Here is a 27,084-nt window from a genome sequence, read left to right as displayed (position 1 = left end):
TCTATAACATGCATGAAAATAACTCCCATTTGGCAACTCTATCCAGTAGCCACACCCCCTCAAGTAATATACTTCCAGTGCTGTGACCTCTGTTTACATCCGTCACGTCAAAAATATACCTTCTCGATGGCTACTACTCTACAACTAACAGTGTTCGGATTGTAATCATCTAAATAGGATTAGCAGCAAAGTAGACATCTGTCACCGTAGATGACAACAAGTAAGCTAAGTATATGGTTACCTAACTAGGGACCTTGTTTCACTGCCCCCGATAGTCTCCCCGTCCTGCAACTCAGTGTGGCGTTTATGCAAGAGGAACAGCGAGTACCTGCGGCCGGGGAAAGCGTTCAAAAAATTTTGTTTACTTCGTAATTTTATTGATATTTCATTAAAAAACGCGGAAATTACATTTAGACGCAAAAATGTATGTCTATAAACGCATTTCACATGCCTGAAAATTTAATAAATCATTTTTTGTTCTCAAAATCAATACTCCAAAATGACAATGTGAATTTTTATTTTTGGAAATCTGCAATTTATTAAAAAAAATAAAGAAAATATCGTAATTTTATTGATATTTCATTAAAAAACAAGGAAATGGATATTTAGACGAAACATGTATGTTTATAAACGCGTTTTCACGGACATTTCACATGCCTGAAAATGTAATATTTTTTTTCCCTCAAAACCAATACTCCAAAGTGACAATGTGAATTTTATTTTTTGAAATCTGCAATTTATTTAAAAAAAAAAAAAAAAATCACATGTACATTAATATTCACAGCTTTTTCTCAATGCTTTGCTGTTGGAATGCAGCAATGTACAGAGATATCCTGGTTGAAAACCAACACTTCCCATCCAACCTGATAGAGCTTGAGAGATGCTGCACAGAGGAATGGGCAAAGAGGAAATGGCTAAACTGCCCAAAGATAGGTGTGTCAAGCTTCTGATATCGTATTTAAAAATATTTGAGGCTTTAGATAGATAGATCAATAAAGTACTATCTATCTATCTATCTATCTATCTATCTATCTATCTATCTATCTATCTATCTATCTATCTATCTATCTATCTATCTATCTATCTATCTATCTATCTATCTATCTATCTATCTATCTATCTAAAGCCTCAAATATTTTTAAATACGATATCAGCAAAGATAGGTGTGTCAAGCAGTTTAGCCATTTCCTCTTTGCAGCATCTCTCAAGCTCTATCAGGTTGGATGGGAAGTGTTGGTTTTCATCCAGGATATCTCTGTACATTGCTGCATTCATCTTTCCCTCCATCCTGACTAGTCTCCCAATTTCTCCCGCTGAAAAACACCCATAGCATGATGCCGCCACCACCATGCTTCACTGTAGACATGGTGTTGGCCTGGTGATGAGCGGTGCCTGGTTTCTCCAATAATGTCACCTTGCATTCAAGCAAAAATTATAATCTTTATCTAATTAGACCAAATAATTTTGTTTGTCATGGTCTGAGAGTCTTTCAAGTGCATTTGGCAAACTTTTTACTAAGAAATGCCTTCCGTCTGGCCACTATACAGGCATGATAATTAGATTGCTGCAGAGATGGTTGTCCTTCTGGAAAGTTCCAGAGGAATGCTGTAGCTCTGACAGAGTGATGGTTATGGGTTCTTGGACACCTCCCTGACTAGACTAAGATGCAATGTACAGAGACATCCTAGATGAAAACCAATGCTTCCCATCCAATCTAAAGTATCTTGAGAGGTTCTGTAAAGACGAATGGGCGAAACTGCAGAAATTTGGAATCATCGGGAGAGAGAGAGACAGAGAGAGAGAGAGAGAGAGAGAGACAGAGAGAGAGAGAGAGAGAGAGAGAGAGAGAGAGAGAGAGAGAGAGAGAGAGAGAGAGAGAGAGAGAGAGAGAGAGAGAGAGAGAGAGAGAGAGAGAGAGAGAGAGAGAAGAACCTTACAGAAGAAAAAACATCTCTTCAGCAATCATTCAAACTAAATTATCTGGTCTGATGAGATACCGATTGAACTATTGACGTGAACGCCATGCGCCATGTTTGGAGGAAACCACTCATCACCAGGCCAACACCCTCTCTACAGTGAAGCATGGTGGTGGCAAGTTGGCAACATCATGCTGTGGGGATGGTTTTGTAGCGGCAGGAACTGGGAGACTAGTCAGGATAGAGGAAAAATGAATGCAGCAATGTACAGTCATCCTGGATGAAAACCAATGCTTCCCATCCAATCTGATGGATCTTGAGAGGTTCTGCAAAGACGAATGGGCAAAACTGCCGAAAGATACGTGTACCAAGCTTGTGTCATCATATTCAAAACGACTAGAGGCTGTAATTGCTGCCAACGGTGCATCAACAAAGTATTGAGCAAAGACTGTGAATACTTATGAAATTGTGTTTTTTAAATTTTTTTAAAATACATTTGCAATTTCTTACATTGTCATTTTGGGGTATTTTCTCTAGAATTTTGAGACCAAGACTGAATGTATCCCATTTTGGAATAAGGCTGTAAAACATAACAAAATGTTACAGCCTTCACGGTCTATCAATTGTGGTTGGAGTCATCCCATCCATCCATCCATCCATCCATTTCCTACCGCTTGTCCCTGGTTGGAGTCATACAGTATACAAATATGAGTATGTTGACTGATATTCATTAGGTCAAATAATCCAAGGGTCGAATAGAGGCAACTGCACTCTTGAATCTTCAACAAGGAAGAGTCCTTTTAACATTTGTAGCAAGTATAAATTTAACACAAATAAAAAAATACATGTTATCGGGTGGACAAGCCCTGCCAACCAAAGAGTGACTATTTATTCAGGGAGTTGGCAACCCTTCTCACAAGCTAACGTTAGCAAACTAGCTAGCTAACATCCCCGACAAGCGTCCTCGCTCACCGACACTGGCCCTCTTTTTCAGCTCCGGCGGCCACCAAGCAGTCGGTGCGGCGCGGTTGATTACGGGACGTCTCTCTTGGGTTCCGGTAGACCTCTTCCACCGGACGGAGCCGCACAAGCAGTGACAGATCTGCGGCTGATGTTCACGCGGCCACGCCCACTTTTCAGCCGGCGCGAAAAGATGACGTTGGCAGTTATACTTCTTGATGAGGACAAAAAATATTTGTACATGTTTTATTTACTATTGATGAAGACAACCATCAACTAAAACTATTCCTTATTATGAAGTGTTCATCTTAAATGAACCAATAAAAACTGTTTTGTTGATGTATATATATTTATATAATTTATTACAGAACATTATATAACGTACAAAAGACCAATTAAGCAATCAACACACAAGCTCATCGACACAACATCACAATGTGAACATTTCAGTGTTACTTAGGCGCAACATGACATTACAAAGCCAAGGTGTAAAAGCAAACAATTTTACATTATAATTCCATCCTCCTGTACACACAAGCAGCCTGCATACAACAACACAACTCACTGTGAATTTTTGCAAAATGTGGTATTTAGGTTTTGAGAAACAAAAATGTGTGTGTGTGTGTGTGTGTACATGTGTGTGTGGAACTGTAGATTCCACAGGATGACCACAACACACACAAATGCAACAATACACACCTTGCACCGAAAGAAAACAACACACCTCAGTTAAGGTCGACGACAAGGCCGCACAAAGTTGTCCCACAAATCCAATGAAAGACACAATCTGAACAAGACAACATAAACGCTGTCAGTGTGTTTATAGCTGCTACATGTAAAACAAAAAATGATTTAATTTGTCTGTCCGCGTTAGAGAACAATACTTAGGAACACTTCAATTGCGACGTCAACTACTACAATCATGCATCAAAACACGTGTAGCTTCAAAATAAAAATATTAAAAGCATTGGAGGAATTTTAAGAGTTATTTCATTAAATAAAGCGTTTTTGACAGCATTTTTGGTTATTCTATCATTCAGAGAGCTCTTTTGTCACTAAACGAATTAGCGTCCACACCTCGGATTGTTTAAATAAATAAGTCACGTTAAAACACACCGGAGAGACACATAAGGCCGCACACAAAATAAGTCGTATCTCGACAATAATCAGTACATGAGCTTGAGTGTTAGTTACTGGCAAGCTTAGCCACTAACTAGCCTAGCAACTGGAGGGCCTGACCTATGTCTAGTTTTGCGCGCAATTTAGGTTTTGTTTTAAAATATACATTATAAGCAAAGACATTACTTTTGATGACCACATTGTCTAACAGTTCATATGAAACTAAAATAATTTATGGATGACAAGGCAACAATTGAAGACGTACGTACATTAGCATATGTCATTTCGTTATTAGCACTTGCCCTTCACACGTTGTAAACTGCAAAAAACGCATACGTTTTAACGCTTAAGATTGACGAGGCCAAATAGGAGCACCTGATTAGGTAGATATTTTGGATTAAAAGTGCTAAACAATTTATTGTGATTGCTTTGCTGCGTATGTGCTCAGCTCAATGTTAACATAAGCTAACCTTTAGACTTACTAATCGTAAATATATTCTTAACATCTAATAAATATCTCTCTCTACTCTTCAATAAATAATTTTCATATAGTAGTGTAATAAAATATTTATTTATGGTGAACATAGGCGATTTGTAATAAATATGTTACATAACAAAAAAACTTTGGTATCCTGACGGGCGGTGCTAGCTCGGCCAGTGGTTGAAGGCAAACGTCGACGCTTGCGCGACGCGACCAAAAACACAATGCGGCGTCAGCAGGTGGCGGCGTAGAACTCAACGATGAGAACGTATGGTGGCGTAGTGAAGCTCAGCTAGCTTGTGGCTACAGCAGAGGGACGTCACTGCTTAGGTTAAGATCGAATTCAAGGATAGAAAATTGGATTTACGTAACACACTAAAATATTACACAGATTAACTGTCGCATACGGTCGTCATTGTGATCTTTCCTCAAACACACACCTGTCATGTAACCTCAACAGGCGTCATGGCGCCATTGAGAGGCTAACGAGCGCAGTGAGGTTTGGAAATTTGAGCAAAGAAAGGAAGGATTTAAACGTAAACGATTTAAAATCCCTTCCTTCATTCACGTTCGCAGCCTACACGCTCTTCTTCGGCGCAGGCTTGGATTTATCCTCAAGGGGCGTGGTTTCAGCCAGCTCCAAGGTCACCCCGGCCTCCTCCACCAAGGGGACCTTCTCCTTGGCCGACGAGGCGAGCGGCTCGCCGGCGGCAGGCAGACTGGCGGGCGGGACCCCTTCTGAGGGGGCGGTAAGAAGGTCGCCACCAAAGCTGCGGGCGATCTCATCGAAAGTCTTGCCTTTGGTCTCCGGAACTTTGAAGAATGTGAAGACGGCGAAGAAGATGAGGAAGGAGGTGAAGATCAGGAATACCCACGGACCGCATAGTTGCTGCGGATAAGGGGAGACAAAGTCAAGTCCATCAAAGGTCCGCCAGGTCACTTTGGGGAAAACGTCTGACCCCTCTCACCTCCAGTTTGGGGAAGCTTATTCCAACCAGGAAGTTGGACGTCCAGTTGCAGCAACCAGCCACGGCCATTGCTGCTGGGCGCGGCCCCTGCGAGAACAGCTCGGCCACGATGAACCACGGGATTGGACCGGGGCCCAGTTCAAACATGGCGACGAACATCATGACGGCAAAGATGGCCACGTAGCTCATGGCGGCGATTTCCTTCTGCTCGGACGACGAGGGAGAAAGACAAGCAACGTTTAAACGCACTTCACAGGAAACGGGAGGACACCTTCGCTCACCTGCAGCAGAGTGACCGTCATGAGCAGGGCGCTCACCGCCATGCCGCTCAGGCCCAAAAGGTGTAGCGTCCTCCGCCCCGCCTTCTCCACCAGGAAGAGCTGCGAAACACAAAAGCAAGCACACCATGACGCAGAAGCGCTCACGGCACCGAGAGCGAATTCCACCTTCACTCACCGAGACGACCGTGAAGATGGTGTTGACGATGCCGGCGCCGATGGTGGCGATGATAGGCTGTTTGACGCCGGCTGACGTGAAGATGCTTGTGGAATAATAAAACACCTGAGATCACAGGAACAATCATCTCAAATGACATCTTTCAGGCTGTGCATAAATCAATTGGCATACTTGCATACTTATACACTTTTGAGTACACTGAGAAGTATGGCAACATGAAGTGCACTGTCATCACCTGGCTGTTACACTCAAACTGGTCAAAATGGTGTCTCTGCACAGTGCTCGACACTTTCATAATAATCGCCATCTTAGCTATGCAGCTGAAGGGGAGGGACTAAATGGAGTGGTTGCAATTCACTGTATTCTGTAGTCCTGGAAAGTGCGGAACGGCAGTAATGAATATGGGACAAACCATTTTAAAATTCACACCCTCAGGTATTAAGTATGCAACTTGCCAAGTATGCATATTTAAAGGCCTACTAAAACCCACTACTACCAACCACGCAGTCTGATAGTTTATATATCAATGATGAAATCTTAACATTGCAACACATGCCAATACGGCCGGGTTAGATTACTAAAGTGCAATTTAAAATTTCCCGCGAAATATCCTGCTGAAAACGTCTCGGTATGATGACGTTTGCGCGTGACGTCACGGATTGTAGCGGACATTTTGGGACACCATTGTGGCCAGCTATTAAGTCGTCTGTTTTCATCGCAAAATTCCACAGTATTCTGGACATCTGTGTTGGTGAATCTTTTGCAATTTGTTTAATGAACAATGAAGACAGCAAAGAAAAAAGCTGTAGGTGGGAAGATAGCGGCTACGTCGTAGCCGGTGTTTCATTGTTTACATTCCCGAACGATGACAGTCAAGCTTTACCATTGGCCTGGGACAACAGAGACTCTTACCAGGAGTACTTTGAGTTGGATACACATGCTTGTGGAGATGGGACAACAGAGACTCTTACCAGGAGGACTTTGAGTTGGATACGCGGGTACCGTGAGTACGCAGCTGCGGCTTCCAAACATTTGATCGCTTGCCCGTACGTGCGTGCCGCTATGTGCATATCACGTACGTAACTTTGGGGAAATATATGTGCTGTATGAACTTTGCGGAGGTGAACGGTACTTTGGGCTGTGGGATTGAGTGTGTTGTGCGGGTGTTTGATTTGTATTGGCGGGTTATATGGATGGGAGGGGGGAGATGTTTGTTATGCAGGATTAATTTGTAGCATATTAAATATAAGCCTGGTTGTGTTGTGGCTAATAGAGTATATATATGTCTTGTGTTTATTTACTGTTTTAGTCATTCCCAGCTAAATATCAGGTCCCACCCGCCTCTCACAGCATCTTCCCTATCTGAATCGCTTCCACTGCCCTCTAGTCCTTCACTCTCACTTTCCTCATCCACAAATCTTTCATCCTTGCTCAAATTAACAGCATCTTCCCTATCTGAATCGCTTCCACTGCCCTCTAGTCCTTCACTCTCACTTTCCTCATCCACAAATCTTTCATCCTCGCTCAAATTAACAGCATTTTCCCTATCTGAATTGCTTCCACTGCCCCTTTCCTCATCCACAAATCTTTCATCCGCGCTCAAATTAATGGGGAAATCGTCGCTTTCTCGGTCCGAATCGCTCTCGCTGCTTGTGGCCATGATTGTAAACAATGTGCAGATGTGAGGAGCTCCACAACCTGTGACGTCACGCTACTTCCGGTACAGGGAAGGCTTTTTTATCAGCGACCAAAAGTTGCAAACTTTATCGTCGATGTTCTCTACTAAATCCTTTCAGCAAAAATATGGCAATATCGCGAAATGATCAAGTATGACACAGAATGGATCTGCTATCCCCGTTTAAATAAGAAAATCTCATTTCAGTAGGCCTTTAAGTGTAAGTGTGGAAGTGCACGATTTGAAACACCGCCCATGGCTGTTTCTTAGTGGGCACACTTACGCACTTACTTTTAGTCTTTTGAGTGCATAAGTGCGTTGGCACTGAGAAGTAGTGCAAAATGCAGTGCACTATCAGTACCCGGATGTTGCGCTTGAAACAATCAAAATGGTGTCTGTGCACAGTGCTGGAAAATTACCACCCGCAATAGTCATTTAGTCTACATAGCAGAAGGGCAGGGACTAAATGGAGTGGTTGCAATTCACTGTTAAAAAAACAGACAAAGAAAAGAGAATAATTGCAATTGTTATTTCCGGCAAGTGTCGAACGACAGCAATTGATTTGGGACAGCACTTTTTTCAAATTCCCGCCCTCAGGAAGTAAGTATGCGTACTTAAGTGTACTTGTGGAAGTACACGATTTAGAACACAGCCCATAGAGTTTCTCAGTTGGCGCCCTTAAAAAATTACCTTTAGTGTTTTCAGTGTGTAAGTGCGTTTATCCTGAAAAATGCAGTGCACTGTCAGTACCTCAATGTTCCACTCAAAATTATCAAAAAGAGGAGCGTGCACTTGTACTACCCTCAATAGTCACCATTTTGGCTATGTAGAGCTGATGATAATTATTGGTTTGTCGTTGGAACAGCACTACAAGTGTCATAAATTCACACACTCAAAAAAAAAGTGCACACTAAGGGCCTGATTTACGAAGATTCAAATACCACGTGCTAAAGAGCGCGTGGAATCTCTAAAATAGCGTGTACTATTTAGTGGGCTTGTTGCGTGTGATTTACTAACACTGCGTGTGCAATTGTAAAGTGGTTCCGACCGCCTTATTTTTAAATTAGAATTTTGTGTGTACTATACAGGGCATCACCATGGAGATACTTTCATTTACCTGACATCCATGTTAAGATGCTCTTGCCTGTGGAGTTTTGCTATGTTCTCAAACAAGCACGAGGCATCTACTAGTTTTTATGGGCATTTTAGAAGCAGTCCTGCAGCGCATCTACATTGAACCCCCCTTTTGATTTTGTCTTTTTACAACTAAAGGTGCGCTCATTGGTGAGAGGCTGCACTTACACCGTCTCAAGACGCACCTACTTAAAGAAGTAAAGTGTGAATTATATTTATATAGCGCTTTTTCTATAGTGACTCAAAGCGCTTTACATAGTGACACCCAATACCTAAGTTATATTTAAACCAGTGTGGGTGGCATTGAACAAATATGTTTTTTTTTTCATTTAAGAAATATTTAAATAATATACTGTACATTCAATGTAACCCCCCCTCAAAAAAAACTCATGAAAAAAATTCTAAAGGACACCAAAACGCATCAATTGAATTTGTTTTAATCAACCCCTTAAAGTATCAGTAGAGTGGAAAAAAGTTGACTTTATATGCTTAATTGTGTTTCATTGTATCTATTAAACCATATCCAATTGTATTTATATTTCGCAAAGTATGTAAAAACACAGTTTAAACATCACAAAATGTCACAAATTCAGTCAGACATTTTGAATATTCCACTCTGAATATCTTCGGCTATTTTCGGAGATTGAAATCACTGGAGTAACGCTTCTACACTCTGACCATGTTATCAGATCAGTCATACTAGAAATACGCAAAAATTGGAAAGAGATGTGGTGTTTGTCGTTGAAAAAAATAAGCTTGGCTTTATTTATGCATTCGATATCATAAATAAATAGCTAACAATTAAGTTTTTTATAACCCTTCATCAGGATTGCGATTAATTCTTCATCTCAACGAGATTATGTGAGTGTCAGCATCCCAGCGAGAGTGGACACAAATCTTACAATGATTTTTTTTATTGTGGTTTAAAATGGTTAGCACCTAACAATGCTGCGGATGCTAGTGTTTCAATAAAGCCGCATCTGCCGGGTAGCAGTCGGCTTGTAAAACTTATTGCTCATCCCCTTTGTGTTCGGGCACGAAAATATAAGGTCCTGGATCATATTTTTTCCGAAAGTAATCGTTGTTGGCTCTTACAAGTCATTGTTGTTGATGGGGAAGGGATTTTTGGTTCCTAGCGCGACGTCATGCGATTACGCTACTGGCTTTTAAATTTTTTTCAAAATGGCTCCGGAATCCCCGTAAAATTGATACTATTTTGATCATATCTATTTATTCACAAACTTTTAAAAGTCTTAAGGTGGCATAAATCAGATATATATGATAATAGCTTCAGTATAGAGGAAACTTGTTTTTCCACTCTACTTTTATTTTTAAGTCCATAGCAGCTATAAAATTATAAAATGATGTTGCTGAATAGATAATATATCTAATATTTTTTTATTTCTGACCATCCAAAATGTTGATACACACATGTAGGACAGAGGATTCTCTGTTGATCGTCTGTCTGTGCAGCACGAGCACCAATCCTGCAACTGTGCGTGGAATTGCCAATTTGCACATCCTTCTGGCACATGCTAAATAAAATGCAAAATAGGGCTTGAAAAATGGCAATGAGTGTTGATAAATCACATTGCGTGTGATAAATAATCTTCCCCCTACCAGTATTGTGGGTGTATTTTTGATCAGCATATATTTTACATATTAATAAAGATAGAGACGCAAAATGAATTGCACACTTTATTCTGCCCACTTAACAAATGCAATCAGCTTTGCATGTGCCCTCAAGTTTGCATCTGCTTTAGTACACACAAACCTTTAGTAAATCAGGGCCTTAGTGCACAACATACATGGTATACTTATCGAAGTGTACTGATAGAAGTATTCCATTTGAGACACAGCCAAAGGACATGTGTGAACGCGCATGAAAAGGAGTAGGAAGAAGCAGAGCTCATTTAATCCAAAAGGGGACATCAGTTGTCAAGTGTGCATTGCAAAAAGACCAAAGATGTGAACGTTGGCAAGAGTGGACTCACCGCATTGATGCCAGACAGCTGCTGGGACAGCTGCAGCATGACGGCGATGAGGAGTGGCTGGCGGTAGGCCGGCGAGCGGAAAAGCTCCAGAATGGTCACCTTCTTCTCTAGAGCCATCTTGTTGCTCTCCTCCTTCATCTCCTGAAGGTCTCTGCTCACGTCCTCACTCCCGCGCAGACGCACCAGCGCTGTCGACACAAACGAACAACATCACACCTGATGGATTGTTTCCACTTCCACGACCTGGTGATCAATACTGTATTGATATTTTCTACCACAGAGCATCGTCTATGTTCTCTGTTTCTTCCAGCGTCACAGAAGACTACACATGTCGTTCGTCAACATGTCAGCATGAAGAATCCTGTGCTTCTCACAGGGCCTCCATGTTTATCTCCTGGTGCTTGCTTAGGGTGACAGGCGTAAACAAGAAGTGCCTTTAACGCGCGTCAAAACCTTCTGTCAGCTCAAGGATGCTTCACTTTTTCTCCTTGCTGCAGTCACGTGAATCATTTTTTCATTTACCTTTGCGTGCCTGCTCCTCCTGCTTGAGGTTGATGAGCAGGAACCGGGGGCTCTCGGGGCAGAAGGGCAGCAGGATGCATTGCACAATGGCAGGGGCCACAGTGAGGGCCAGCAGCAGGGGCCACAGCTTGGAGGAGCCCAGCAGAAATTCCAGGCCGAAGATCTGAACGACAATGGAGGCAGTCACATTCCCTGCACACGTGGCACCTCTTCTTCCCATGCCCTCTCTCACCTGCGCAACCAGAATGCCCACCACTACGCCCAGCTGGTGCAAGGTGCCAAAGGCCCCCCTGAGCGGGGTGGGTGACACCTCACCCACGTACATAGGGGTGAGGCCCGTAAAGAGGCCGCAGAAGAGTCCGATGACCAGACGGCCAGCGATCACCATCTCGTAGGATGAGCAGATGGTGGAGAAGCCCATCAGTAAGCCGCCGATCACCGCCAGTATGTTGACCAGAAACATAGAGCGTCTCCTGCAGGGGACGGGCACCATTAGAACAGCACAATATCAAGGATCATTCATTAATTACACAAAAAGGTATTTCCTCTGCTTTTCACACTCATTTAATTCAGTAACGGAGGAAATTCCGCTCCCCACCTGCCAAATCTGTTGGCCATGACGCCAACACTAAAGGAGCCCACCATGCCGCCCACACTAAAGATGGCCACCGTGATGCTCCAGACCGTAGTGCACACGTCCCAGCTGATGGGGGTGCCATAACGCTCTATCCATGTGTCGTTGAAGAAAGAGCGAAGTTTCTGGGGAAGAGAAGAAGAGTTAGGCCTCCTGCAGTGGAAACATGATTTACGAACCCCTCTATTGGCCAACTTTTCGGTTGACAAACTTGAGCCAAATGTGCCCAGTGTACGAACGCTTCATTCATTCATTCATTCATTCATTCATAGTGTGTCCCCCTGGCAGCCATTTCAGTGTTTCCCCCAGAAAATTTGTGGTGACTCTGTAGGGGGAGGGGCCCGAGAAGGAGGTGGGTGGGTGTGTGTAAAAATCGGTGTAACTCGACCTGTCGCCATCACGTCTCCACCTCGTTGCTGCCACCACAGCCTGGGGCCCAATAGACTACAGACTGCGGGGAAGTAGGCCGGTTTCGTCGCGTGAAGAACCCTACAACTTTTGGTTGTTTTCCGCTCCATTTGCTGAATGGTGATATACGATATATATCTCGATATTTTTTCCGTAAAGTAAAAACAAAACAGTCCTAGTTACCTGAGATATTATGTATGTCATTATTGTGACTTAGTAATTTACTAAGTCAAAATAATGACAAAATAATGACTTACAAAGTCAAATTAATGACCTACTGTAAGTAAGCGTTTGCAATAAGCGTTTGAAAAAAAGAGTTAAAAGTGGGGCCACATGCTGACGTATGCTCAACTCATTATGCTTAATTTATTACAGCATTTGGGAAGCCTGTAGTTGGTTTTTATTATAAAATGTTATATTTTTATCAACCTGTGATAGCAGGAACCCTGCCATTAAAAACTAGGCTGCTACGTTACCAATGATTAATGTAACTATAGCTGAAAAAATAGTTCAATAGCAATAGGACAGACTATTCATCCCTGAACACCATGGAGTTCATGTAGGCTTTATGATGCAGTTACATTATTATATCAACTATCAGAGACAGATTCAAGAAACTCTTCATTTAACATAAAGTCCTTTTTTGCTGATTCAACACAGCTCAATCAACACAGAAAAAGGTCAAGTGAAATAACTTAGTTGTTAACTGTAGGTCAATAATGCTTGTCTTTCTCTCAGACAGGGCTTTGCTGTCCGTAACACACGCACGCACGCACGCACACCGCACAGTGAGCTAACGTTACCCTAAAAGCTAATTAGCCTTCACCTCAAGGACTGCGAGCGAGCTGAGCTGCCGCTTATGTTTCTAAAACGTCAACGGGCTCATAGTGATGTTACTGGTAGTTGACTTGGAAGTGTTTATTATAATTTGGGGAGAGTCCGCTGCATTATGCTCCCCTGCTAAACACCTTTCTGCTTACTCCACCGTTTCTCCTCTCTGCCTGCCTGAGCACTGTTACATGTGCTCTGAATACGCACTGCTGATTGGCTGTTACATGCGCTCTGAATACGCACTGCTGATTGGCTGTTACATGCGCTCTGAATACGCACTGCTGATTGGCTGTTACCGCTCTGCGTGTAACCAATCAGATGGTTCTGTGGGTGGGACAATGCTGGGTGCTGCAGAGACGTACTGACAGAGACAGAACTAAGCGGAGCAGCTAGTTAAAGGCCTACTGAAAGCCACCACTACCGACCACGCAGTCTGATAGTTTATATATCAATGATGAAATCTTAACATTGCAACACATGCCAATACGGCCGGGTTAACTTATAAAGTGACATTTAAAACTTCCCGGGAAATATCCGGCTGAAACGTCGCGGTATGATGACGTATGTGCGTGACGAAGTCAGAGTAACGGAAGTTATGGTACCCCGTAGAATCCTATACAAAAAGCTCTGTTTTCATTTCATAATTCCACAGTATTCTGGACATCTTTTGCAATTTGTTTAATGAACAATGAAGGCTGCAAAGAAGACAGTTGTAGGTGGGATCGGTGTATTAGCAGCGGACTACAGCAACACAACCAGGAGGACTTTGTTGGAGCGCTAGCCGCGCTAGCTGTGCTAGCCGCCGACCTCACCTTGACTTCCTACGTCTCTGGGCCGCCAAACGCATCGGGTGAAGTCCTTCGTCCTTCTGCCGATCGCTGGAACGCAGGTGAGCACGGGTGTTGATGAGTAGATGAGGGCTGGCTGGCGTAGGTGGAGAGCTAATGTTTTTAGCATAGCTCTGTGAGGTCACGTTGCTAAGTTGCTAAGTTAGCTTCAATGGCGTCGTTAGCACAGCATTGTTAACCTTCGCCAGCCTGGAAAGCATTAACCGTGTATTTACATGTCCACGGTTTAATAGTATTGTTGATTTTCTATCCATCCTTCCAGTCAGGGGTTTATTTTTAGTTTCTATATGCAGTTAAAGCACGATGCTATCACGTTAGCTCGTAGCTAAAGCATTTTGCCGATGTATTGTCGTGGAGATAAAAGGCACTGAATGTCCATTTCGTGTTCTCGACTCTCATTTTCAAGAGGATATAGTATCCAAGGTGGTTTAAAATACAAATCCGTGATCCACAATAAAAAAAGGAGAGTGTGGAATCCAATGAGCCAGCTTGTACCTAAGTTACGGTCAGAGCGAAAAAAGATACGTCCATCACTGCCTCTCAAGTCCTTCACTGTAACGTTCCTCATCTACGAATCTTTCATCCTCGCTCAAATTAATGGGGTAATCATCACTTTCTCGGTCCGAATCTCTCTCGCTCCATTGTAAACAATGGGGAATTGTGAGGAATACTAGCTCCTGTGACGTCACGCTACTTCCGGTACAGGCAAGGCTTTTTTTTATCAGCGAGCAAAAGTTGCGAACTTTATCGTCGATTTTCTCTACTAAATCCTTTCCGCAAAAATATGGCAATATCGCGAAATGATCAAGTATGACACATAGAATGGATCTGCTATTCCCGTTTAAATAAAAAAAAATCATTTCAGTAGGCCTTTAAGACTTTAGTTTAGGCGGTGGCTCTTTGTTGTTAAGGCGGCCGCCTTAACAACAAAGCGCTGCGGGAAACCCTGCATTTTGTGCTTGCTTGCATTGAAGAGACTGACGAAGCTTGCAGCCTCCTAGTGCAGGAAGTCTCCAGTAATTTAATTTCAGCGTGTGTGTCCAGCGCACACTAACGCACACCCAGCCCACCTCCCTCTCCCTCTCTCTCGCTCAGTACTCTGTGAGGCACGGAGCAGCGCGGACAGCCCCTCCTTTTCAGAGTGTCACATATGCATGTAGATGGCAGTATTCCATGTTTAAGTGTTACGGTTCAAACACCTGCCGCCCCTCACTCTGCTATGTGTGCCGCTGAGCTCGCCTCGGGACACGCGCCTCAGGACACGCCCACAGGCGTTCCTCTCCTGCTGCAACCGCGCCTCAATCATTCTACAATCAACACACCTGACGCTGATGAGACTCCTGCCTTTATAAGCTAGCTTCCTCGCTCTTTGTGCTTCCCCTCCGTTGTGCTCATTGTGTCTTGTCCTGTGTCATCATCCAGCAGCCCTTCGTCATCCCCCGGTTTTGAACTGTGTGTCTCGTCTCCCTGGATCCCCTCTGGACTACCAGGTGCCTTCCTGGATCTCGACCTCAGGCCTGCCCCCGGACAATGACGCCTCGCTCCAGCACCTGACCTCCTGCCTGTCCCTGGACCCACGAACCTGCCTTGCCCTTTCTGGACTTCCGCACCGATCTCAACACGCACCTTCAACACCACCCAGTAACACTCCACATATAATCGCTACACATACTCACACCGTATATATTTGGATTAGTCACACACGTCATTTATATATTTGAATGAAGACGCTACACCCTAACGATGTCCCTGCCTCCATGTCGTCACCTTCTCCTACTGTACCGTTACATTAAGAGTGTCAACACAGTGTTATGTTTACGGAAAAATAAACTGCTTTACGGCAGACCAAACCTGACTGTCGCTCTCGTGTGTTGTTACAGCGCTGGAAGGGAGTTAATGTAAACCGCCTACAATAAACCTGCATGACTAACCAGATACTCACCCTTGATCATTCTACATCGCGTCAGAGGTGGCCAATGAGTTATAAAAGAAAGCAGTAGATGACGGAATTGCGAACTCTAATCCCCCAGCGAATTTTGCATTTGACAAGCCGACGGAACGGCTAGACTGGAGACAGCCCTTCGAGCGGTACAGGCTAGCAAGACAACTCAACATTGAGGACGGAAACGTGCAAGCTGCCTAATTTATGCAATGGGAAACGAGGCAGAAAACATATATAAATTGTTCACATTTGCCGAAGATGGACATAAAAACAACTTTGACCACCGCTTGGTGAAGAAGTTTTACAAATATTTTTTCCTGAGGAGGAATATTATCCATGAGGGGATATTTTCACTAGCTTGTCCAGCACCCAGGGTAGAAGGCAAAGTGTTTTATTCGAGCCCAGTATGATCTATCAGAGCACTGTGACTTTGGTATCAGCCGAGATGAAAATATCCGCGACCGTATTGTTGTCGGGATAATTGAAAAGGAACTCTTGCACAGGCTACAGCTAATGCCAGACCTAATGCTCGCACTGACAATTCAGACAGTCGGACAATCAGAGGAGGTGGCAGCACAAGTAAACCTGCAGGGGGGAAATATCGGATCCGTACAGAAGGTGCGTTATGAACCAAAAAAATAATTAAAAGCAGCAACAACAACAACCAGGCAAGACAAAAGATTGAAAATCGGGGAATGAAAATAAATGTTACTAAATGTGGGATAAAAAGTGCCCTGCAAGGAAAGTTACATGCCACAACTGCCATAAAATCAGAGTCTGTCTCAACAGCAACAGATCAGTGAATGAAGTCACAGAAACTGTGCAGGCTGAACAGACAAGACGTCCTATTTTTTAAGGTCAGTGTGCAGTGCAGATGAGAAAGAGCAGTTGTCTGTACAACTACAAGTTGATTCCATCCCACTTTAATTCAAAATCAACACAGGAGCTGATGTCGGTGTATTAATCGAGGATGCATTCTACACACTGAGAGCACTGGAACCTGCTGACATTCCTTTGGACAGCTGGAGGCGAACTGGTGTGTCTGGGACGCTTTAAAGCGACAGTTAGCTAAAGAAAGCAGAACTGCCCCTTCAAAGCATATGTGGTCCGCGGCCGGAGTGTCAACCATCCATTCAGCTGGTCCCTGTCAATTGGAATTAACTTGGTGCGACGAGTTGACGAGGTAACACACAACATCAGCAAGCTTATGGTGAGCATGGCACACTAAAAACTGGACCAACGTGTTGAATCAGCAGGCGTGAAGTTTAAATACTCCCTTAGACAAACACAAACTACGTTTTTCGGGACATCTCATTGATCAGTCAACGGTTGAGGCCATTCAACAGCAGGCCCCACCAGAAAATGTCCAGGAGCTAAAAAGAGTCCTGGGCATGGTGAACTCCCTGGGGAGGTACGTTCCCAGCCTATCTACAATAGATCAACTACTATACAAGCTTTTGGAAACCAAGAACATCTGGGCGTAGAGCCACACACAGCAGTCAAATTTTGAGAACATTAAGGAGATGCTGACCACAGCGCTGGTTCATTCCTTCTGCAATATTGCTAAGCCCACAGCTGTGTCCGCCGATGGCAGTAGCTGCGGCCTGCGGGGTGTAATCCTCCAGCTCCGTCTCACCGAAGCCGAAACACGCTATGCCCAGATCAAGAAAGAGTGTCTGGCTGGCGTATGAACCTGTGAGAAATTTTGACAAGTATCTTTGCGGCTTGGACCAGTTCAGGCTTGGGACTAATCACAAACCACTAGTACTGCTTGTCATCAACAGAAGTCTAGACACCTTGAGATGTCAGCGCTTACTGATGAGAGACTCTTAAGGTACAAACCGGTAGCAGAATTTGTGCCAGGAAAAACTCTTGTAGTTGCTGAGGCCCTGTCTCGTAGCCCTCAAACAAACACAAAAGGAGATACTGACACTTAGGATGATGTGGGGTGCTACGTAGCCATGGGTAATGCAGGGCATCACAGCATATCCAACCAGAATGGAGAGCATTAGAACAACAACAACAGCCAACAGCCAGCTACAGGCGGTTATCAAACTTATCAGAATCAGAATAGTTTTATTGCCATTGTTTGAGAACGGGTTCACAAACTAGGAATTTTCAGGTCAGGATGGCCATAATACATTGGTAACGTCCCACCATGTGCTTCCTGAAATTAAAAAATAAACTATCAGACGCTGTTGCTTGGTCACACGAGTAAAAAAAAAGGATTGTTATTACGAAGTAATTAAGAGCAGACATTTTGCAGAAAATATACAATCGACAGACATCAGGGGCTCAGGACCTGCTCAGTGACTTTGTGGTTAGAGTGTCTTCCCTGAGATCGGTAGCTTGTGCGTTCAAACCCCGGCCGAGTCAAACCAAAGACTATAAAAATGGGACCCATTATCTCCCTGCTTGGCAAACTCAGCATCAAGGGTTGGAATTGTGGGTTGAATCACCAAAAATTATTCCCGGCCACCGCTGCTACTCACTGCTCCCCTCACCTCCCAGGGGGTGGAACGAGGGGATGGGTCAAATGCAGAGGACAAATTTCACCACAGGTAGTATGTCTGGACAATCATTGGTACTTTAACTTTAACTCACAAAGTGCAGAGAAATGGCCAAAACATCGGTTTGGTGGCCAGGGCTCTCTCTAGAACTTAAGAATATTGTAGAGTCATGCAGGACCTGTCGGGAGCAGAAGCGGGCTCAGCAGAAAAAGCCACTCATCTCCACACTGCCGGATTGTCCATGGAAACGCTTTTCACCTCAGTGACCAAAACAAGCACAATTATCTTGGGGTATTCACGGTACCTAGAAATCCTACACTTACCGCCAAAGACTAGTGCTCATGTTATTCAGAGACTGAAAACTACCTTTGCTAGGTTTGGGATCCCAGATGAGGTGTTGAGTAACAATGGACCTTAATTATGCAGTGTGGAATTCCAGGAGTTGGCATGACAGCTAGACTTTAGACATGTTACATCCAGCCCTCATTACCATCAAGGAAACGGTCTTGCGAAACGAGAAACAAAGAGAACCCTACAGCAAGAAGAGCCACTCATACCCTTAATGTGCTATCGTTCAACTCCCTGCACTACATGTGCAGGTTGGTGATGTTCAGATGAGACCCGTGGAGCAGTCATTGTAGAAGCAATTCTAAAACTGCTGCTGTGCTAACAGAAGTTAGCACAGCAGAACTGCTGATGGGGAAAAATATCCAATACTTTCCCTACGCTTGAGAAAAATCTGCAGCCTAAATGGCCCAACAGAAAGACTGTCAAGCAAAAGGATGCTAATGAGAAGACTAAACAAGCCTTTTATTGCAACCGCCGTCATGATGCCAGATGTCTTCCTGCTCTACGGCCGAGAGACAATATCTACGTCTAGCTTGACCACGAAAAATCAGCAGTTGTCGCAAAATAATGTATTACTGCGGCAGAACAGACTTCACATTCCTGCAGTAGCAACTCCTTAACATGAACAGACTTTCCCACTTGTGTACACCGGTGAGAGTAGTGGAATGATTTTTAAGCCACTGTGTGCCACTGTTACAGAGGATATTTACCCAAATCCAAGTGAACTGACAACCCCTACACAAACACCTGGACATGTTTTGACCAGGCCTGGCTGTGTCAGTGAGCCAGCTGCTATGTTGGACTTGTAAAGCAAAATGTTTTGTGGGTGTTTCTTGTTGGACATTGGGAGTGACATACAGAAAAAAACAACACTTATGGCGTTTAGGGGAATGAAGACAAAAAAAAGATGAGACAACTATCTGCTCACTTTGAGATTGCACATTAAGTCATGTTTACGGAGCTTCTGAAAGTGTTGATAGGAGGAATTGCTTCCTGAGTAATTTCTAACTTACCCGCAATTACAGAAGATTTAAATTTAACATAATACAGAGCTCACCTTCAGTTTGAAAAGAAGACTAAATGATGAAGGGCCATCACAATTGTAATATTGTTTATTTTTATGGACCTTTTATTACCTATGTTTGATACACTTTGCAGTTATTTGAGATAACTTGAAAAGTAGGGAGATGTCACATACGCATGAAGATGGCAGTTTTCCATGTTTGAGAGTGTCATGACAGTTACGGCAGAAGAACTGATCTACGGCAGCATGAGAAACCAAACACTGGCCCTTGATCATTTTAAACCAGGGCTATTCAACTACAGACATCGAAATGTGGATGTTTTCGTCAGAAAGTTTCTCCGCAGGTTATATTTCCTTGAGACTGCGTCTACCTAATTGCAAAGTAAACACATCGGCTTTCACACGGCACTGTAGTTTCCATCGTGTGCAGCGAGTTAACAGGATGAAGAAAAATAAGCTCTAGTTTTTGTTGAGGATTAATGTTCCATGTTTGGAATTATTTTCCTTCCTTCATTTAATTTACAGTCGTGGTCAAAAGTTTACATACACTTGTAAAGAACATAATGTCATGGCTGTGTTGAGTTTCCAATAATTTCTACAACTCTTTTTTTTTTGTGAAAGAGTGATTGGAGCACATACTTGTTTGTCACAAAAATCATTCATGAAGTTTGGTTCTTTTATGAATTTATTATGAGTCTACTGAAAATGTGACCAAATCTGCTGGGTCAAAAGTATACATACAGCAATGTTCATATTTGGTTACATGTCCCTTAGCAAGTTTTACTGCAATAAGGCGCTTTTGGAAGGCCATTCTAAAACCTTAATTCTAGCCTGATTTAGCCATTCCTTTACCGCTTTTGACGTGTGTTTGGGGTCATTGTCCTGTTGGAACACCCAACTGTGCCTAAGACCCAACCTCCGGACTGATGATTTTAGATTGTCCTGAAGAATTTGGAGGTAATCCTCTTTTCATTGTCCCATTTACTCTCTGTAAAGCACCAGTTCCGTTGGCAGCAAAACAGGCCCAAAACATAATACTACCACCACCATGCTTGACGGTAAGCATGGTGTTCCTGGGATAAAAAGGCCTCACCTTATTTCCTCCAAACATATCGCTGGGTATTGTGGCCAAACAGCTCAATTTTAGTTTCATCTGACCCCAGAACGTTCCTCCAGAAGGTCTTATCTTTGTCCATGTGATGTCAGATGAAACAAAAATTTAGCTGTTTGGCCACAATACCCAGCAACATGTTTGGAAGACAAACGGTGAGGCCTTAATCCTAGGAACACCATGCCTACCATCAAGCATGGTGGTGGTAGTATAATGCTCTGGGCCTGTTTTGCTGCCAATGGAACTGGTGCTTTACAGAGAAAATTCAACCAGAAGCTTGTGGATGGCTACCAAAAGCGCCTTATTTCAGTGAAACTTGCCAAGGGACATGTAACCAAATATTAACATTGCTGTATGTATACTTTTGACCCAGCAGATTTGCTCACATTTTCAGTAGACTCATAATAAATTCATAAAAGAACCAAACTTCATGAATGTTTTTTGTGACCAACAAGTATGTGCTCCAATCACTCTATCACAAAAAAATAAGAGTTGTCGAAATTATTGGAAACTCAAGACAGGTTGTTATTTACAATTTACAACTTTTGATCATGACTGTGTTTACACTTCTTTCATTTAGGTTTGTAAGACTGAAAATATAAACATAAAATAAACATGAAAGTATAACGTCCATTGTGTGTTTTACATAATGTCCATTGTGTATTTTACATTAATAAAATATAATGTTTAGTGTTAATACATTCACACAATAAACAAAAAAATGTTTACACGTTTAGAAATTACACAACCTTCACACACCAAAAATTGTATATGACTTATCACTATTAGCGTTGTCGCTATCTACCGGTCAAATTTAGCACTACACATGATCGTTACTCTCAGACAAAAAAACACGACCACGAATACAAAAGACATCATGAAGTCAGCAATTTCAATACAAAACAAACTAAATATCTTTATATTTACTTATAATGTTTGACCAAGTTTTGTGCTGAAACTTACACGCTGGGATGTGTTAAGTGTGTATACATTCTGTCATGATCAATTACCCGGGTCATGGTTTCATTTATGTTTTGTGGCTTTTTTTTTTCCCTGTTAGTCTGTTTCCGTGCCCTAACCGCTTTCTTTTCGTTTACTTTTGGTTTCCATGGACACTAATTCTCCACACCTGCCCTTGTTTTAGTAATTAGTGTACCCACCAGCTGTTTAGTTAATCACTACCCTTTATATGTGCTAGTCACCCAGCAGAAGTCAATGCTTGCTTTTGCGACATTTATGTTTATTCTTGTTTTTCACCACGCTTATTGTTATTATAGACTATTTGCTTTTTTGGCTCCACGTTTGTTTAGCGTCTTGAGTTTTTGTATTTTTTGGCTTGCCTCAAAGAATAAAAGACTGACCTACTTGCACGCAGCTCCTGCTTGTCTTTTTGCACTGGAGGGAACACAACCATGGCAGCCAAGCGTAATACATTCCTGCATACACACCTTCATACATTCATTCACACATCCATACATAAATATACACATGTGATACACTATGACAGCTACCGCTTCTGGTGCATTGATGACTCCTGTGTTGTAACCAAACTGCAGCGAGCCGATCACAGCCGTGCCCAGCGAGAAGAGGAGGTAACCTGTGACCTGCTTCTCCTGCAGGGCGAGGATGAGAAGACAGGGAGGAGGAAGGAGAAAGAGGTGTAATTATTATTAACGAAGAAAAACAGACCGCTCAGACAAACCAATCCTATTATGTGGTATCAGTGAACTCTTGACTGTCCTCATGGCTGCCACACACATATTAAATAACGCAAAACAACATCTTCATATTAAAGCTGTGAGTCATGCTCCATTCATCTCGTTAACAAAATCAACGTCAGTATTAGATTAAACCTCGCTGTTGTCATGGTAACAGAACTCAAGTCAATTGCCAGCATCTCTTTGCTCGCAGCAAGCATCATTGAATGATCGTTAAAACTAACTCTGGTTTGTTATAAACAACCAGTTTGGTTTGTTGTGATCTGCTTCATTTTGAAGGGGCGTCTGTATTCCAACTACAACGCTACAGTGTTTTGTTCAGATTGCTTCTGATATTCAACTTAATTGTTTGGCAAAAAAGATAGTCAAAGATAATTTCTATGAAAGCACTATATTATTTTTAAGACTCTGCTGCAAAAATGTGAGTCTCTTACAATTTTTTGTAACTGAACTTGCGGGCCACCAGTTAATAGCCCAAAATGATGAATAAGAGAGGACCTAAAATGGAGCCTTGAGTAACACTAATAGTGTAACTAAAGAAGATGAAGAATGACTTAAGACTGCATCTGAAGTAAACAAGCTACTACAACAACTAATTACATAAATCCCAACAAAGAGGAGAACTTAAGAGGCCACCACTGGGCAAGTGTATGTAGACATGACTCTGCTAAATTGGCAGCCTGTTGCATTAGCTCTGTCCTCCTTTGATGTCTTTTATGTCCTTTGTGTTCTTTAGTGTTCTTTAATGTTTCCCTCTTGTTTTCATATGTTTTTAACTTATTTTTGTGGACTTCTTGAATCTGTACTGCAACCATTTTAATGTACTTAATGCAGGATAAATAAAGTCTATTCTATTATATCCTAAAGAGGTGACTTGAGGGACGTCTTGGTTATGTGAATAACAAGTTTGGACCAGTGTCCTGTTTGTTAGCAAGGTTAAAAAAAAGTAAATGCAGGTATCTGAGTGGTCCAAGTTACTCTATACAGCAGAAGCACTTGAGTGTTTTAGGAACTAGCTGCAAAAATCTTGTCTCCAAACTGAACTCACATTCCCCCAGGCCACATGTTGAATACATTGACCTACACTGAATTGCTGAATCGTAACTGAATAAAAGGCATCAAAGGACTTTAAGGGTCATAGTCACACATCTATCTGAGGAGACTTTAAGGACCAGGATGAAAGTTCTGGCGGGTCATAACAGTAGAAACTGGGCCAGTGGGTCTCTTGTTTGCGCTGAGGTCAGCAATGCACAGTCACTGGCGCTGATGGAGCATAAAATGGAAGCATATCAGAGGACATTGAAGGCCGCCCTTGCTCCGTCAGATGATACCAGCGCCGGGTGGGGTGATGTGTAAGCTTCATCAGCCATCGGAGTTAAAAGCATTGTATTGGTTTGCGCGCATTATAGCCTCGCTGCAAACTAATCTATGAAGATGTGATGTTACGAGGTCGGAGAGGCAGATAAGAGGCAGAATTTCATCATGCTTCAAACACATTAGCATGTTGCTATTATCCCACTGGTATCTTCCAGTAAACAGCATGGAAAGCAGTGTAGAAGGAATTATAGAACTTCCCTCATTACAAAAAACTATTGTGGATGTACTACCAGTCTGTGGTTGCCAGTATTCTGTTCTACATCGTAGTGAGCTGGGGTGGGGGCACAGACTGGAGAAACTGATCAGGCGGGCCTGGCTCCACGATCGGAATAAAACTGGACTCACTGGTGACGGTGGCAGAGATTAGGACTGTGGAAAAACTAGTGAGCATCATGGATGATGCCAGTCACCCTCTGCAGAGCGTTATCAGTAGCCAGAGGAGCCTGTTGAGTGCTAGACTGCTTCATCCCAAGTGCATGACTAATAGACTAAAAAACTCCTTTGTCCCACACGCCATCAGACTGTACTAGGGAGGGTACTAGGATGACAGGGGATGCAAAACAATAACAATTGTTTTTAAAAAGTGCAATACATGTTCATAACATGGTCACTACTGCCTAGTTTATCTAGTTATATTCTTATTTTTACTGTTATATTTTTATTCTTATTGTTGCTTTTTTATTTGTTTTCTTATTGTTCTATTTTCTATTTTATTTCCATTTACACCCCCATTATTTACTTTTTTAATTTGTTCTCAATTATGTACACTGCTGCTGGAATTTTTATTTTCCTGAGGGAACTCTCCTGAAGGAATCAATAAAGTACTATCTATCCATCTATCCATCTGTCCATCTCTCCGTCTATCTGTCCGTCTATCTGTCTATCTGTCTATCTATCTATCTATCTATCTATCTATCTATCTATCTATCTATCTATCTATCTATCTATCTATCTATCTATCTATCTATCTATCTATCTATCTATCTATCTATCTATCTATCTGTCTGTCTGTCTATTAAGAAGCACGCCCTAACCCCTGTCAATAATCTCTCGTCTCCACATGCAACACAAATGTGTGTGGATATCTGACCTGTGTGTACACGTGAGGGAGTCAATAAAAACAGACTGTTTGATAATATCAAACATTCTTGTGCTGAACTGAAATGGCACTCTATTTTAAAGCCAACTTTGATCTTTACAAAGATTATGTAACATACTGTTGAAGTTGTGCATGAAGCACATTGTTACGCTTATCTGGCGCTCATACGTGCACGACACTTGCCTTTCCTTCCATCGTCTTCCTCGGTCAGTCGGCTTTAAAGTGAGAAGCAAACCGAGATCCCCGCTGGTTCTTCTGCAGGCAGGACCCACCCGTCTGAGCTCGCTCCTGCAGGGAAGCGAAAGCACCTGCTTAGGCGCTGTCCGTGGTGCTAAAACCTGCTAAAATGTCCTTCGCGTCCAAGAAGCACGAGTTAACGCGGCGTGGTTCACAAAATGGCAATACAAGATGGTGGTAACAAGGAAGGAGATAACTGACCTGTGCGTCCTCTGCGTGGACGATCCTCAGGGATGTATGCCGCCTGTCCTCGGCTTCGTGAAGAGCCGCACGTACGCCACCTTTTTTTTTTCTTCTTCGCTCTAGCATCCTATAGAAGTCTGTTTAGAAAAAGGGATGTCGTGACGTAGCTCCGCCCCCCCGGTCGCGTGACGTGCGCGTCGTCATTCTCATCCTCATCCTCATCATCACGTCCTGTTGTATTTGCCTTCAGTCAGTGAGTTGGTCAGCCCACTGAAAGAGAGGGCGCATGCGCGCTGTAAACACGCCGGTCACCTCACCTTCCCGTGATGCCCCGCGCTTGCGACCTTGACTTTTGCCGCGCTGGTTGACTGTTGCTGATGCTGCGCAGGATGACGTAATACCGTGCGCCCTGCCGTTTCCAAGACAACAGAGTTTAAGTATGCGCCACCCCTTAATACAATTAAATTTTAATGCAAAAAGATAAACAATGAGAAATATAACCACGCTTTTTTTAGTTTGCAGGTCTTTTTTGTTTGTTACCCCTTATTGAAAGACATCCAATTGACAATTCACAGTGTTAGATGTTAATAACAGAGCGAATGATTATTCGCACAAAACAGTATGCATGGATGAAAGACATAATTATATGCATCTTAAAGCAATGAAGGGCTAGAATACAATTTAATAATATTTTTTTTAAATAATGATTAAGGGGAACTGCACTTTTTTATTTTTTTATTTTGCCTACACCATTCATCCATCCATTTTCTACCGCTTATTCCTTTCAGGGTCGCGGGGGGCGCTGGAGCCTATCTCAGCTACAATCGGGCGGAAGGCGGGGTACAACCTGGACAAGTCGCCTACACTGTAAACAAAAATCATATTTTTATGGTTAATTTACTCTAAATTTCTACTGTAATTTTTCTTTTAAAAAAAAAAAAAGTTTATAAAACTGTAGAATTTAAGACATTATCTGTAAATACACAATCCACCTGTTATTTTAAGTAATATGCCAGTAATGACAAAATATGTATATTTCTATTTTTTTTTACAGAAAAATACCAAATTAATTATACATAGAATTTTCTGTTTTCTTAAATTACTTTCAAATTCATGTAAAATTACGATATTTTTCCTCAAAACGTTTCATGAAAATTTCTGTAAATATAATGTTTTTGATCATTATTTGGTTTACAATGTTTTACTTTAATTTTATGGTTTTCTTTTGGCAGCCGTAGCTGCCAGTAGATGACCGTTTTTTTACAGAATTTTTTTTTACAGTGTATCGTTCACAATCATTATGAAATCCTTTTTAAATGCATTCTAAATATTTAATAAACGTAAATAAAAGTCAGCTCACAGTGGAGCCAATGGGAGCTCCAATATTTCGCCCATAAAATCCAACAAATAACCATTCAAAAAGTGCCAACATCTCCATTTATATTTTGTGACTAGAATATTAACCAAGCATTAGTAATATTAATATTACAAGCGCTTTGATTCCCGAGCGCGGCCATCACTGCTGCTCACTGCTCCCCTCACGTCCCAGGGGGTGGAACAAGGGGATGGGTCAATTGCAGAGGGTAATT

At 42.5% G+C, this 27,084-nt stretch overlaps 2 protein-coding genes across 2 annotated transcripts in view; both read right to left on the bottom strand.

The window, feature by feature from the left end:
* The window catches only part of LOC133655972 (polyhomeotic-like protein 1), a 21,636-nt gene extending 18,286 nt beyond the window's left edge, over positions 1-3,350 (bottom strand). Inside the window, exon 1 of the mRNA XM_062056663.1 lies at positions 2,889-3,350. The gene's annotated coding sequence lies outside the window, so the exon portion shown is untranslated. The remainder of the gene's footprint in view (positions 1-2,888) is intronic.
* Positions 3,351-3,501: 151 nt separating this feature from the next.
* Positions 3,502-25,734, bottom strand: slc2a3a (solute carrier family 2 member 3a). Its single transcript, XM_062056664.1, has 11 exons — positions 25,514-25,734; positions 25,259-25,426; positions 22,393-22,494; positions 11,824-11,984; positions 11,458-11,698; positions 11,226-11,388; positions 10,704-10,891; positions 5,901-6,005; positions 5,726-5,824; positions 5,445-5,648; positions 3,502-5,365 (listed from the first exon to the last, which is right to left on the bottom strand). Exons 2-11 carry the CDS (start codon positions 25,268-25,270, stop codon positions 5,054-5,056), a joined length of 1,587 nt encoding a protein of 528 aa, XP_061912648.1. The 5' UTR covers positions 25,271-25,426; positions 25,514-25,734; the 3' UTR covers positions 3,502-5,053.
* Between the last annotated feature and the right edge of the window lie 1,350 nt (positions 25,735-27,084).

The sequence above is a fragment of the Entelurus aequoreus genome, linkage group LG08, assembly GCF_033978785.1.
Source record: "Entelurus aequoreus isolate RoL-2023_Sb linkage group LG08, RoL_Eaeq_v1.1, whole genome shotgun sequence".
NCBI classification, from domain to species: domain Eukaryota; kingdom Metazoa; phylum Chordata; class Actinopteri; order Syngnathiformes; family Syngnathidae; genus Entelurus; species Entelurus aequoreus.
Note: the sequence above shows the minus strand (reverse complement) of the source record. Positions and strands in the feature narration are given on the sequence as shown.

Bases quoted from the DNA above. Each gene is read 5' to 3' on its own strand.
- slc2a3a (XM_062056664.1), bottom strand. The intron at 11,389-11,457 runs GTGAGAGAGGGC...ATTGTCGTTCAG, and splicing joins TGGGCATTCTGGTTGCGCAG to ATCTTCGGCCTGGAATTTCT. The intron at 6,006-10,703 runs GTGAGTCCACTC...CTGTGATCTCAG, and splicing joins AGCTGTCTGGCATCAATGCG to GTGTTTTATTATTCCACAAG.